At 44.3% G+C, this 14925-nt stretch overlaps 1 protein-coding gene across 5 annotated transcripts in view; it reads left to right on the top strand.

Moving 5' to 3' along the window:
* The window catches only part of FERMT1 (FERM domain containing kindlin 1), a 48447-nt gene that overhangs the window by 27428 nt on the left and 6094 nt on the right, over nucleotides 1–14925 (top strand). For all 5 annotated transcript variants that reach the window (XM_055372551.2, XM_004061791.5, XM_055372549.2 and 2 more), the window contains 5 exons: nucleotides 895–944; nucleotides 6789–6913; nucleotides 7995–8101; nucleotides 10613–10834; nucleotides 11736–11860. In XM_055372551.2, the coding sequence (XP_055228526.2) occupies nucleotides 895–944; nucleotides 6789–6913; nucleotides 7995–8101; nucleotides 10613–10834; nucleotides 11736–11860 (629 nt within the window). The remainder of the gene's footprint in view (nucleotides 1–894; nucleotides 945–6788; nucleotides 6914–7994; nucleotides 8102–10612; nucleotides 10835–11735; nucleotides 11861–14925) is intronic.

The following is a 14925-nucleotide window of genomic DNA, read 5'->3' as shown; positions in this document are numbered from 1 at the left end:
GAATTAGTTACTGTATTCTTCTGCATTCAATGTATGTTCTCTTATCATTAAATGTCCTAAAATAAGAAATTGGTCTCATTCAGGAGCAAATACTTCATGCAAACTAAACGCCAAGATTCTGTAGAGATGCAGGGCCCTGTGTCACGTTTATAGAAGACATAGGCCCCATGAACTTGGAGTTCTCTGTTGTCTACTTTCTCCGCTGAATAAATACAACAGGAAAGTAATTCTTTTTAGAATAAATAAAAAGTTATGTCCTCCCTCCCTTAATAGTTTTACGTGATGCTAACAATAGGCTTTTCAGTTTGAAAACAGGCACCAGCCTACATTACAGAATGAACTTTGAACAAGGTTCACTTTGAAAGTTTAATCAGTGACCTAGGTGTAGCAGGAGTTACCCACTCTAATATAAAAATTATAAAATCTTTTGTTTGCATATAAAAGTAGTCATTTCTAATTCAGATTTTTAACTTGAATGACAGTTATAGGGAGTACTTGATCCACTTTTTCACTTTTTTATCTCGTTTTTCATTTTTGTAATCTATGACACAAACAGAAAAGTGAAAAATACACATATGTACAGCTTAACAAATTAGTATTCAATTGTCACCCAAGTCACCACCGAAATCAAGAAACAGAACTTTGCCAGCCACCTAGAGGACCTCAACAGGGCCCCCATTCTCCTCCCAACCCTCCTTACTCCCACAACCAGTTAACTATCAGAAATGTAGCGAGTGTAACTGAAGAACTGCGTTTTTCATTTTACTTAATTTGAATTAATTCAAATTTAAATAGGCACATATAGCAATGGACTGCCATATTAGACAGTGCAGGTTGAGTATCAGCATCACTCATGAAGTTCCTGCTTTTGAAACATTATTTGTTTTTTCTTAGGAGGACATTACTGATATCCCTAAACTTGCAGATAATCTCAAATTATTTAGGTAAGTAACCTTTTATGGGGAAAAGGAGTTACTCATAACAAAGTCTTGAAGATAAAGAGTGCAGGAGTTTAAATTGTATATCCCTGAGGCAGGTTCATGGTTCAAAGGTAAAATGTGCGCTTTGCCATCAGACAAACAATGGGTTGAGTCGTAGCTCTACCACACACACCAGCTAGGTGACCTTGAGCAATATATTATGTCTCTGAGCCTCCATTTTCCAATCTATAAAATGGGAATATACCTCCCCTTGGGCTTGTTGGGAGGATTCGATGAAATAATGCATATGAAGCACTGAGCGTGGTACCTGGTTCATAGTACATGCTCAGTGAATGGCAGCGTGAACCCTCAGTGAATGGCTGGGTTCACATCAGCAATAATAAACACATCCGCCATACTAGAGCTTCTAGTAGGTTCCATCTGGGAGGCTCAGTACGCTGATACCATTTGAAGGCTTATAATTTAAAAGCCATTTCTCTCTAGAACTTTGATCCTGGGCTTACAGAGAGTAGTCACCTTAGTTTATCTACCTGTTTAAATACTTCTGATAAACTCCCCCATCACCTCAGGTTGACCTGAAACTGCTAAAAAGGCAGAGAAGAAGTTTTATTTTTTCATGGAAATAATGGACTGCCACCTCTGCAATGGTGCCAGGGTATGTTAGGATGAAAGAAGCAAGGCTCTTTGAAGTCCTGTCAGTTCCTTATTTCACTTTATGGTTTGTTGACTTTTCTTAACCAACGGGCACTTCACTGGGGCAGTTGGCTTTAAAGGAAACACAAGTTGCTTTTGATAACACATGATGCAAAGAAAGAATTAGAAAGAATGAACAATGAAGCAGGTATAAATGACAAACAAGTGTCCAAAGGTAACAATATTTGTCACTGGGTTTCTACAGGTTTGGTTTTGGGGATTTCTTACTGTGATTGTAGGATGTGGTCACAAACAATAGGGTCATTCTTTTTTTTTCTTCTTTTTTTTTTGAGACAGAGTCTCACTCTATTACCCAGGCTAGAGTGCAATGGTGTGATCTCAGCTCACTGCAACCTCCACCTCCTGGGTTGAAGCAATTCTCCCACCTTAGCCTCCCGAGTAGCTGGGATTACAGGTGCCCATCATCACGCCTGGCTACATTTTGTATTTTTGTAGAGACAGGGTTTCACCATGTTGGCCAGGCTGGTTTTGAACTCCTGACCTCAGGTGATCCACCTGCCTCGGCCTCCCAAAGTGCTGGGATTACAGGCGTGAGCCACCACGCCCGGTCAGGGTCATTCATTTAACTTCCCTGGCATAAATGGTTGTAACCACATTTCACTCATATTGTTATAATCAGAGCTACAGGAAAAAAGTAACAATTTGAATCCACAAATACATCTTAATAAAGTATTCATAATTGTTCCACAAAAAAATGAGTTGCCACATTCTCTGTAGAGGGCAAATCAAGCCCTTCACAAACCAAATGGTGACTGTAGCCTTCCTATAGATGTTTCTGATGAAGAAAGTGATTCTGGAGTTGAATCCATATCACTTATGCTACCCTGAACTGTCACAGGCTTTCGGTGTGACTTATACTCTCAAAATTGCCCTCATATTTGGCCAGTGGATACTATCTAAGGTCTCAAGATGTTGCATTGAATATATAATATAGTTCATGGAAAGAAGAAACAAATGAAGGAAGGAGAGAGAGCTCGTAGGAGGGAAGAGGGGAGAGAGATTCGAGAGTGGAACTCTATTCCTGGTAGGGTAGGACCTCTAATAGGCGCTTCATTTCCCTAGACCTCCTTTCCTCATCAGTACTAAGAGCATTGAACTAATCCTTTGATTTTTAAGTTTTTTCTATTACAGTGAAGCTCTTTTTTTATTTAAAAAAATTCTATTAAATTTATCATACAAATAGTGGACTTCAGTTTCTAGCAACAGGGTATCAGCTCTAATGCAAACTCTTATCTTGCTATGAATACATATGCATGCTAGATAAAATAAAAGAATTATAAATACAGAATTAATCATGAAGTGAAACAGAAATGCCAACTTACAGGAAATGAGGCAGGAATCTAGTTCTGCAAACGCAGCATCAGCCACATAGAGGAATTTAGAGAATAGAGACAGGTTGTCATGGTTTGAGGCTAGGATTTTAATTTCCATGTAGGGATAGAAGATGAACCTTTCAGTCCTGGGTGAAGCAGGAAGTGAGAACTGAAGCGCCTGCCTAAAGGTGGAAATGAGCAAAGGCTGCCCTTCTGTTGAATGAAAAATAGAAAAACTACCCATTAGCCAAAGAAAGCAGTAAGGAAGTTCATCCTTGCATGGGGTTCTGTGTGGAAATGAAAAGTATCTCTTGAGAAATCAGAGCCAAGGCTGTGTCACACACAGATGTAGATATAATTTTTTTTTTTTTGAGACAAAGTCTCGTTCTGTCACCCAAGATGGAGTGCAGTGACGTGATCACAGCTCACTGCAGCCTCTACCTCACAGGCTCCAGCGGTCCTCCCACCTCAACCCTCTGAGTAGCTGGGACTACAGGCATGTGCCACCACGCCTGGTTAATTTTTGTATTTTTTGTAGAGACAGAGTTTCACCATGTTGCCCAAGCTGGTCTCAAACTCCTGGACTCAAGATCTTCCCTTTTTGGCCTCCCAAAGTCCTGGGATTCCAGGCATGAGCCACCATGCCCAGCCTAGATACAAATTTAAATGTCTTATGTGTTTGTGTAATAAGGGAATCCTGAAAACATAAAATAGAAACTGATCCGGGATGACAAAACCTATGAAGCCCTAACATATGTAGTTGCAAAAATACCTAGAGGGGAATATCCACAACCAACTACAAAAATTAGCCAGGTGGTAGTGGCACGTGCCTGTAATCCCAGCTACTGGGGAGGCTGAGGCAGGAGAATCGCCTGAGCCTAGGAAGCAGAGGTTGCAGTGAGCCGAGATTGCACCACTGCACTCCACCCAGTCTGGGCAACAGAGTGAAACCCTGTCTGAAAAAAAAAAAAAAAAATTCTAATGAGAGCCTGGAGAGCCTGTCTCGCTCGTTCTTACGCACATCATTCACCACCCAGCATCGCCTCCACTGCCCCTTCCCCTACCCTGCCCCAGGCTTTGCTTCATAGAACAGCAGCAATGATTAGCTTTGTTAATGTGTCAGAAGCATCCTGAAAGATGACAAAACTTCCAGGCAGGAGCCAGGAGGAGGAACTTGAGATCTCTTGATACTCTTAAGGTCCGGGTAAAACAGAGAAGTAGGGCCTCATTCTTAATCCTAAAGAGAAATATGTAGATGCTGAAGATTAAACCAAGACCTTATTACCTGTATCTTTTGGTCAAAGGTGGTGTCTTTATTATTCTGAAAATACTATTCATTTTGGAGAATCTGAGTATTAAACAACAATATGTTCCTTAGAACTGCCTGGGCATGGAGGCTCATGCCTGTAATCCCAGCACTTTGGGAGGCCAAGGTGGGCAGATCACTCGAGCTCTCAGGAGTTCAAGACCGGTCTAGCCAACATGATGAAACCCCAGCTCTACTAAAAATACAAAAATTAGCCAGCCGTGGTGGCACGTGCCTGTAATCCCAGCTACCCGGGAGGCTGAGGCATGAGGACCGCTTGAACCCAAGAGACAGAGGCTGCAGTGAGCCAAGATTGCGCCACTGCACTCCAGCCTGGGTGACAGAGCAAGACTTCATCTCAAAAAAAAAAAAAAAAAAAGAACTGTCTTAACTACAGCCCTCAACATGATAAATACCAGTTTTTTGGGTTTTGTTTGTTTGTTTGAGACGAAGTCTTGGTCTGTCACCCAAGCTGGAGTGCGGTGGCGTGATCTCGGCTCACTGCAGCCTCCGCCTCCCGAATTCAAGCAATCCTTGTGCCTCAGCCTCCGGGTAGCTGGGACTACAGGTGCACGCCACCACGGCCAGCTAATTTTTGTATTTTTAGTAGAGCCAGGGTTTCACCATGTTGGCCAGACTGGTCTCAAACTCCTGAGCTCAAGTGATCCGCCTGCCTCGGCCTCCCAAAGTGCTGGGATTACAGACACGAGCCACCGCACCCAGCAAATAAATACTATTTTAATACAGTGTTTTTTCTTAATCCTGGAAATGTTAAGTTCATATAATGTTTTCCAAATTTATTTTATAAATTACATGTAATATTCTTCTGTAATACACTGAGGGGGTTTTGCTGGGTTTTTAAATTTTATTTATTTATTTTTTAGAAACAAGTCCTTACTCTGTCACCCAGTGTGATCATAGCTCACTGCAGCCTCAACCTCCCAGGCTTAACCAATCCTCCCACATAGCTGGGACTATAGACACACCACCACGCCTGGCTAATTTTTCTTTTTTTGTAGAGATGTTATCTTCCTGTGTTGCCCAGGCGGGTCCTAAACTCCTGGCCTCAGGCAATTCTCTCACTTCAGCTCCCCAAAGTGCTGAGATGATGGCACTGGCACCCAGCATATACTTTTTTTTTTTAATGTGCAACTTCTTTCCTATCTTTGTGTTAAGGATAACATATGTTTAGCTAAGGAAAGACTAGTACTGACATGTTTTAAAAAATTGTCCCAGCTGGGCGTGGTGGCTCATGCCTATAATCCCAGCACTTTGGGAGGCCGAGGTGAGCAGATCACAAGGTCAGGAGATCGAGACCATCCTGGCCAACATAGTGAAACCCCATCTCTACTAAAAATACAAAAATTAGCCGGGCATGGTGGCACATGCCTGTAATCCCAGCTACTCAGGAGGCGGAGGCAGGAGAACCCCTTGAACCAGGGAGTTGGAGGTTGCAGTGAGCCGAGATCGCGCCACAGCACTCTAGCCTGGCAACAGAGCGAGACTCCGTCTCCAAAAAAAAAAATTGCCCCAAATTACATATGAATGGTTCCTCTCTTCTCCAAGAGGAACACCAAGGTTCCTTTCTTCTCCCATTCTTGATGCAGAAGTCCACCCCTCTGGCATGAGATACCCTGATCTGCTCCCAGGGCCAGGTTTCTTCCACGAACCTCATACTAATAATTTCTTTTCTCTGCCTATCTCCAACCCCTGTCCTCCCCCTAGCTCATTCTCACGTTTCCTATTTTGAATGACCCAACCTTTAGGCCTGCCACTGGCACCACCAACCTTGTCTAGTCCACTGTATAAAGTTTTCTGGCCCCAACAGATACCAATACCACAGCTGGATACCTTTCCCCAAAATAGTTTTTAATAACAGTAGAGTCTACATTGACTAGCTGTAGATATTGCTGATTTCCATGGTTCACTGAGAATTCTCCCATAGTTTCTCTTAAGAGTGAAGAGGAAACTACAGAAAATGCTGCTCATGTTTATGTCTGACTTGTATGTATGATAACCTGAAGCTTGGGCTGTCCATATCGACAGCTTTTTCAAATGCAAAAAGTATGCCGAGATTCCAAATGTCACCAGATTCATGTCGGTTCCTCACATACACCATCACAGTTTAGCACTTCAGTTGCATCAGGTGCTGTGATAAGCTCTTCATGTAGGTGAACTCATTCTGTCCTCGCAAAAGCCCTGGGTTCCCAGACTACGACTGTCCCCATCACACAGAGGCAGTGCATGCAGCCCAGGTAAGTGCAGGATCTTTCCCAGGACACACGTGTAGACAGTAGCAGAGCCAGGTGTGGCCCCAGATGGAGGCTTGGTGTTAAAATCTACATCTCATATCAGCATTTCACTTCTAGCGTTTAGAAATTAGCAATTTGAAATTATTTTTGAAAAAACAAAGTGTGTTTTGTTTGACACAAACATCTGATCCGATCTGCTTGAAATCTGCAGTGTGTTCCACATTTCTGGGTTTAAACATTCACTATCTTCTTGAATTTGCAGGCCCAAGAAGTTACTACCAAAAGCTTTCAAACAATATTGGTTTATCTTTAAAGACACATCCATAGCATACTTTAAAAATAAGGAACTTGAACAAGGAGAACCACTAGAAAAACTAAATCTTAGAGGTAAGAGTACCCTATATCTTGCTGTGGCTCATCGTAAGTCAGGGCAGACGCGGTGGCTCAAACCTGTAATCCCAGCACTTTGGGAGGCTGAGGCAGGCGGATCACCTGAGGTCAGGAGTTCAAGACCAGCGTGGCCAACATGGCAAAACCCCATCTCTACTAAAAATACCAAAATTAGCCAGGCGTGGTGGCGCATGCCTGTAGTCCCAGCTACTTGGGAGGCTGAGGCAGGAGGATCACTTGAAGAGGTGAAGGTTGCAGTGAGCCGAGATCATGCCACTGCACTCCAGCCTGGGTGATAGAGTGAGACTCTGTCTCCAAAAAAAAAAAAGTGGGGTGAGCAGATTAAAGTCAGGGTTTCGACACAATGAGGCACGGTTTACTTACTTCTAGAGGAACCACCAGAACCAATGTCACTGTTTTCCAAATCACAGCCTGGCTGCAGCTGCTCTTCCAAGCATGAGACTTGAATGCGGTCTAGTAAACATGATTATTTGCATTCTGCTGTTCCATCTTTCTCAGTGTGTCCAGAGTTTATGATGTGGTGGTAATTCATGTCCAAGGGTATAGCACATGAGGTGCTGTAAGATCCTGAAAAGTTTTCTTTATTCCAGAATAGTTATATTTAATTCAGTGTCACTTTAATGCCTATTCTAATTTCTGAAGGTCACTGTGAGCGTCCTGATAACCATCTATTAATTGAAATATTTAATTAACCAGTACACTCAACTCACATTATTGTGGCAATCAGAGAATTCCTTCTGCTTTGATTTATTTTAAAGTTCATATACACAATTTTTTCTATGAGTTTGGAGAGCCAGCATTAACCTGAAAATGAACTAAATTGACTTTTTGATTTAAGAAAACTGTAAAAGAAAAGCATTTTTCTTTATCTATGTTAATTGTTCATAAGATGTATCTAATTATCCATTAATTAATGTTATCAGCTTGCTCCTCCATTTTTCAAAACCAAAGCAAATCTGAGGGGCTTGTATTCAAAGTCTTTATTTCAGATACACACCTGATGTTTATCTAACAGAAGCCTCAGAACTCAGTTTTGTCTCTGATCTTTGTCCTTCAGGCTGCGAAGTTGTGCCCGATGTAAATGTAGCAGGAAGAAAATTTGTAATCAAGTTACTAATCCCTGTTGCCGATGGTATGAATGAAATGTATTTGAGATGTGACCATGTGAGTAAAACCCCAAAAATATTAAGTCACTTCACCTCTACTAAGCCTAAGAGCAAAACCCAAAAATGTTTTCACAAATTTAGAGCACTACTGTGTCACTCAGCTATTGCTTTGTAACAAACAATCACAGTGTAACAAAATCACAATGACATTCTAACAATAAATATTTGCCGTGCAGTGGCTCACACCTGTAATCCCAGCACTTTGGGAGGCCAAGGTGGGCAGATCACCTGAGGTCAGGAGTTCAAGACCAGTCTGGCCAATATGGTGAAACCTCATCTCTACTAAAAATACAAAAATTGGCCAGGCATGGTGGCGGGTGCCTGTAATCCCAGCTACTTGGGAGGCTGAGGCAGGAGAATCACTTGAACCCAGGATGCAGAGTTTGCAGTGAGCCAAGATGGCACCACCGCACTCCAGCCTGGGTGACAGAGCGAGACTCTGTTCCCCCAGAAAAATAAAAACAATAAACATTGTTTTCTGAAAGATGTGCTGAAAGGTAGGCTGGGGATTGGATGATCCAGGATGGTGTCAGCTGGTCATATGGGTTTGGAGACACAGGTTTGGTGGGACTGTGCCTCTGGTTGAGCTGATTTTATTTATTCTGGGTCCCAGGCTGCCTAGGGAAGGTCTCCTCTTGGTGAGGGCAGAAGTGTGAGAGGGCACGTAGCAACACATGCACCTCCTAAAGCTTAGGCATGAAGTTGGCACACTGTCACTTCCACCCACATTCCATTGGCCAAAGCAGATGACATGACTGAGCCTGCAGTCAAGGGATGGGAATTCCTCCCTGGTGGGAGGAACTGTAAAGTTATATGGCGAAGGTTGTGGATGGCAGTGGTGGGGGGTGTATTAGTCCATTCTCACATTGCTATAAAGAACTACCTGAGACTGGGAGAGAAAAGAGATTTAATTGACTCCTAGTTCCACAGGCTATACAGGAGGCATGGCTGGGGAGGCCTCAGGAAACTTACAGTCTTAGCAGAAGGTGAAGGGGAAGCAAGCACATCTTCACATTGTGACAGGAGAGGGAGAGAGTGAAGGGGGAAGTGCCACACACTTTTAAACCATCAGATCTCATGAGAACTCACTCAATATCACAAGAACAGCGAGAGGTATATCTGCCCCCATGATCCAATCACTTCCCACCAGGTCCCTCCTCCAACACTGGGAATTACAATTCAACATGAGATTTGGGTAGGGACACAGAGCCAAACCTTATCGGGGCAGTGAAGATTGAGGCCAGTAATTCAACGTTCCTCACCCACTGTTGCACTGAAGAACGCCCCTCTTTAACTGCATCCCTTGCACTTCTGAGGACCACCCCTGTTCACTCCCTGAAGTCAGAAATAAAACACAGAAATTAAACAGCAATAGAAGCCACCACTGACTTGTTAAGATCCCATAATGGCAATGATTGCTACCTTAGAGTTAGAGTCTTTACCAAGGATAGACCAGGGTACAAATAATATAGGAAATCAGCTAATTTTTTTCATCATTTTCTTTTGTGCGTAGAGAGCAGATGTGATATGAAAACAGAAATACATATCAAGGAAAGCTCTCTGACAGTTTGCGTTTTCACCACCTATCTGTGCCCCATGCCCATGGCACTTCTTTGTGTCCTTGGACCTTTTTTTTTTTTTTTTGAGATGGAGTCTCGCTCTGTCACCAGGCTGGAGTGCAGTGGTGCAATCTCGGCTCACGGCAACCTCCACCTCCCAGTTTCAAGCGATTCTCCTGCCTCAGCCTCCCAAGTAGCTGGGACTACAAGTGCCTGCCACCATGCCTGGCTAATTTTTTTGTATTTTTTAGTACAGACGGGCTTTCACCATGTTAGCCAGGATGGTCTTCATCTCCTGACCTGGTGATCCACCCGCCTCGGCCTCCCAAAGTGCTGGAATTACAAGTGTGAGCCACCACACCTGGTTTGTTTGTTTTTTTTTTTTTTTTTTGACAAAGTATTGTTCTGTCGCCCAGGCTCGAGTGCGTTGGTGCAATCTTGGCTCACTGCAACCTCCATCTTCTGAGTTCAAGGGATCTCCTGCTTCAGCCTCCCAAGTAGCTGGGATTACAGGCATCTGCCACTATGCACAGCTAATTTTTGTATTTTTAGTAGACACAGGGTTTCACCATGTTGGCCAGACTGGTCTCGAACTCCTGACCTCAGGTGATCCACCCGCCTCAACCTCCCAAAGTTGAGGATTACAGGCATGAGCCACCGCACCTGACCCTTGGATCATCTTTAAATGCAAATTCCCTGCATGCAATTTATCAAAGTTGACATTCCTATCCTCTAGCCTCCCAGCATCTAGAAACTCAACACAGGACTCAAAAACTACTGTTAGGTGTTACATTAGCTGATGAGCAGCCACTCAAAACGTGTGCCACTTCACATCTGCTTGGAAGGTGATGGTTTTGCACTGTAATGGGGTAGAAACCCCAAGTCCCCCCTCTGTGCGCAGCAGGGGGCTTTGCACTTGAGCTTGCTTCTCAACCTTCTGTTTGCTGCAGGAGAATCAATACGCCCAATGGATGGCTGCCTGCATGTTGGCATCGAAGGGCAAAACCATGGCAGACAGCTCCTACCAGCCAGAGGTCCTCAACATCCTTTCATTTCTGAGGATGAAAAACAGGAACTCTGCGTCTCAGGTGGCTTCCAGTCTCGAAAACATGGATATGAACCCAGAATGTTTTGTATCACCACGGTGTGCAAAAAAACACAAATCCAAACAGGTACTGTTAATCTTGTTAGGGCAATTGTTTGCAGTAAATTCTTTATGCAAACAAAAATAAAAGGAGGATTTCCGGCTGGGCATGGTGGCTCACACCTGTAATCCCAGCACTTTGGGAGGCCAAGGTGGGTGGATCACTTGAAGTCGGGAGTTCAAGACCAGCCTGGGCAACACAGTAAAATCCCTTCTATACTAAAAATACAAAATTAGTCAGACGTGGTGGTGCACACCTGTAATCCCAGCTACTTGGGAGGCTAAGGCAGGAGAATTGCTCGAGCCCGGGAAGTGGAGGCTGCAGTGAGCTGAGACTGCACCACTGCACTCTAGCCAGGGCGACAAAGCAAGACTGTGTCTCAAAAAAAAAAAAAAAAGGAGTAATTCCATCTGATTAAGAGTATCATCATGAAAAAATCAGTTGATGCTGAAATTTGACTATGTCCTGAATATTAGATGATGTTATGAAATTATTGTTAATTTTGTTAGAGGTGACTGTACTGCTGACTAAACATGTAGGTATTCCCAGATTGAACTTATTTAGTTCTCACAAATTAATAATTACAATCATGCTTCTATAGGAGTGGGTTAAAAGTTGCACAGATGAGCTGATTCATGTAGAATCATTGTCTGTGGACACTCCACAGACCTCAGACAGAGGGACCCCAGAGCTCTCCAACTGCACCAACTTTAGAAGTTGATGTGTTGGGTGATCCTTTTCCTGCTTCTTCCAGTGATTGTTGTATCTTGTAGAAAAAAAGAGAGAATGAATGGATGAGAATGGATTGTCTTTGTAGAGCTGCAGACGGACCTTGAGTGTATTGTTCTTACGGGGGATCTGGAGCTAACAGGGTGATCACAGAGCAGCCGGTGCATGTGAGGAGAGGTTGATGTGTGTTTCTGTTCAGCTGGCCGCCCGGATCCTGGAGGCGCACCAGAACGTGGCCCAGATGCCCTTGGTCGAAGCCAAGCTGCGGTTCATCCAGGCGTGGCAGTCACTGCCTGAGTTCGGCCTCACCTACTACCTTGTCAGGTGATTACAACGTTCACTTGTTTCTCACACTTTCCATTCAATTTTAAGTGGCTTTTGGGGAGCCCCAGTTTTCTCATTTAGCATAGAATATAGAATGCTTTTTATTTGAGAATATTGCCCTTTTATAAATAGCCCTGACACTTTGGGCTGCTCATAAACATTTTCCATACCTTCTGTTCTAAGTTCCAACACCCCTGAAACTCAGCTAAATGTGGGAAAGGAAATTTTAAAAGGAGGGCTTTTTTTAGGATAACTACCTTTCCAAAACCAGAGGGTAAACATCACATATTGATTTTATGAAATCTGTAACTTCTTTTCAGTTTTTTTTTTTTTTTTTAAGAGATCAGGTGCAGGGAGGGTGGCGGGGCGGGGGCGGTGGTGTCTCACTTTGCCGCCCAGGCTGGTCTCGAACTCCTGATCTCAAGCAATCCTCCCACCTCAGCCTCCGAAAGTGCTGGGTTTACAGGCATGAGCCACCACACCTGGCTACAACTTTCTTTCATGTCAGCTTCCTCCTTTTTGTGTCTCATGGTGTCTTGTGGTGTGGCTTTGCAGAATTTTTAGGTTTTTAGAGAGGTCCCAGCAAGCTCTGTCTTATTTCTACCCAGCTTTATCAGGTAGCAACCCTGTTCTCACTGGTCTCTGAAGATTTCTGGATCTGAAGGATGCATAGGAGGCCCATCTATTGCCCCCAGAAAGACAGCTTAAGTGACTTGTCCAAGTTCACCCCCAGTCCAGGGCACACTTGGCATAAAGTCCTGCATCCTCATTTGTTATCCCCGCCTAGCACTATGGCTCTGCCCCACTGTATACAGTGGATGGTTTCCCAAAACATATCCACAAGCATGCTTGTAAATGAAATTACATTCTTCAGTTCAGAAAAGGAGACTGATGCTTAAGCAAAATCTACCCCCAATCCTACAGTACAGCAAGTACTGTCACTTTCTCATCTTATAATTTGGGGGTGGGAAAATTGGTTTGTATTTTTAAGCATTGACAGTTTTTGTTTTCTTGGCCCTTTCCAAAGACTCCATTCCTCCATTACTTCTAACAGGGGAGTCTATTCAGACTTTCCAGCTGGGCGCGGTGGCTCACGCCTGTAATCCTAGCACTTTGGGAGGCCAAAGTGGACGGATCGCCTGAGCTCAGGAGTTCAAGACCACTCTGGGCAACGTAGCAAAACCCCATCTCTACTAAAAATACGAAAAAAAATTAGCTGGGCGTGGTGGTGTGCAGCTGTAGTCCCAGCTACTCAGGAGGCTGAGGCACTAGAATTACTTGAACCTGGAAGGTGGAGGTTGCAGTGAGCCGAGATCGCGCCACTGCCCTCCAGCCTAGGCGACACAGTGAGACTGTCTCTAAAACAAAAACAAAACAACAGAAAAAACAGACTTTCCTATTCACTGAAATATCTCATTGAACATCAGTCCCCAACGTTTGTCCCAAACAAGCAACTCCTTCTGCTTTACTTACCCCAACAAAGGAGTGAGGAAGGGCGGAGTTGTACTGGATACCCACTATGTGCGTGCATATGTGTCCATGTGCAGACACACACACACTCACCTGTAACCCTGAAGTCAACCCCGCATAGTGAAAACCACATAAATACTTGAACTGACCAGGCCCAGCTTTCAGTCTCACCTCTGCCTCTGCTACCTCTGTGACCCGGGCATTTTTGCTGCGCTCCCCAAGCCGCAGCTTCTCCACGTGTTCAGCGGGCACTCCGAACCTACTGTGTTGAGAGAATCCAGTGCAGCCTGCAAGCAAAGTGCCTGATACGTGGTGAAGCGTGGTGTGAGCCTGAACAAGTTTCCGGTGACAACTCCTCCTTTACCAGCTATTTCCCCCTGCACCTCCCTCTATCTCTAACACCTGTTTATGGAGGTGAGGCTTTGAGGCAGTGGGCCCAGGTGTAGCGAAGATCTGCTTTTTCCAAGGTCAGTCAGAGTCAAAGCCTGGAGCAGTCATGCTGTGTGTAGGATGGCTGGCGGAATCGGGATCTGCCCACACCCGAGAAACCTAGGTCTTTGCTTCACTGCTCCCTGGATGATGGAGAGCAGCCCAGGGAATTCCCATAGGTGAGAGAGAAGCGGGTGGAGTAAGAAGTGGGTTAATTTGTGATATTAAGCATTAAGGTGGTGAAATGAAGGAATAATGTGGAAAACATTCCAGAGCAGTGGAGTAAATTTTAACCAAGGGTGACATGCAGAAGATAAGAATGATGTGAAAAGTGACATATTCAGCTAGGAATTCTTTTAAAATTATGCTTTTCTGTCTCCTGCAGCAGCATTTTTCACATCAGTTTCCCCTTCTTGCAACCCCCTCCAGCTGCTCTCCCCATTCTCTGCCCTACTTTGCAGTAAAACTTCTTGAATATATTGTACATACCTACTACCTCCAATTCCTTGCTTCCATTCTCTCTTGAAACCACTCCAGTTAGGTTTTCTCTCCCTCCCTACCCCACTGCCCCTGCTACTTCCTGTCATCAAGGTCACCTCTTGGCCACCCATGACCTTCACATTGCTGAGTCCATTGGTCGACTCTCAGTCCTTGCACCAGCTACCCTCTCCGCAGCATTTGACACAGTGAGTCACCCCTTACCCTTTGCCAACTTGCATCACTTGCCTTCCAACACAGCTGACTTTCCTGGCTTTTCTCCTCCCTCACTGACCAGTTCTTTTGGTCTCCTTGGCTGGTTCTTTCTCATCTTTCCAATCTCTTATAATACCGGAGTGACAGTCCTCAGTTTTTTGGTTTTTTTTTTTTTTTTTTAATTAGAGGCAGGATCTCACTCTGTCACAGTGGCACAACCATGGCTCACTATAACCTCAAACTCCTGGGCTCATGTGATCCTCTCACCCCAGCCTCCCAAGTAGCTGGGACTTGTGAGCCACCACACCTAGCTAACTTTCTTTTAGGAGGTGGGATCTCACTGTGTTACCCAGGCTGCTCTCAGTCTCTTGGCTTCAAGTAATCCCCTTGCCTCGGCCTCCCAGAGTGCTGGGATTTCAGATGTGAACCACTGCACCCAGCCAGGCCTCAGTTCTTAAAGCATTCCTCTTCTC

Source organism: Gorilla gorilla, chromosome 21 (assembly GCF_029281585.2).
Source record: "Gorilla gorilla gorilla isolate KB3781 chromosome 21, NHGRI_mGorGor1-v2.1_pri, whole genome shotgun sequence".
NCBI lineage: Eukaryota > Metazoa > Chordata > Mammalia > Primates > Hominidae > Gorilla > Gorilla gorilla.
The sequence above is the reverse complement of the archived record's forward strand: the minus strand, read 5'-3'. Positions and strand labels throughout refer to the sequence as shown.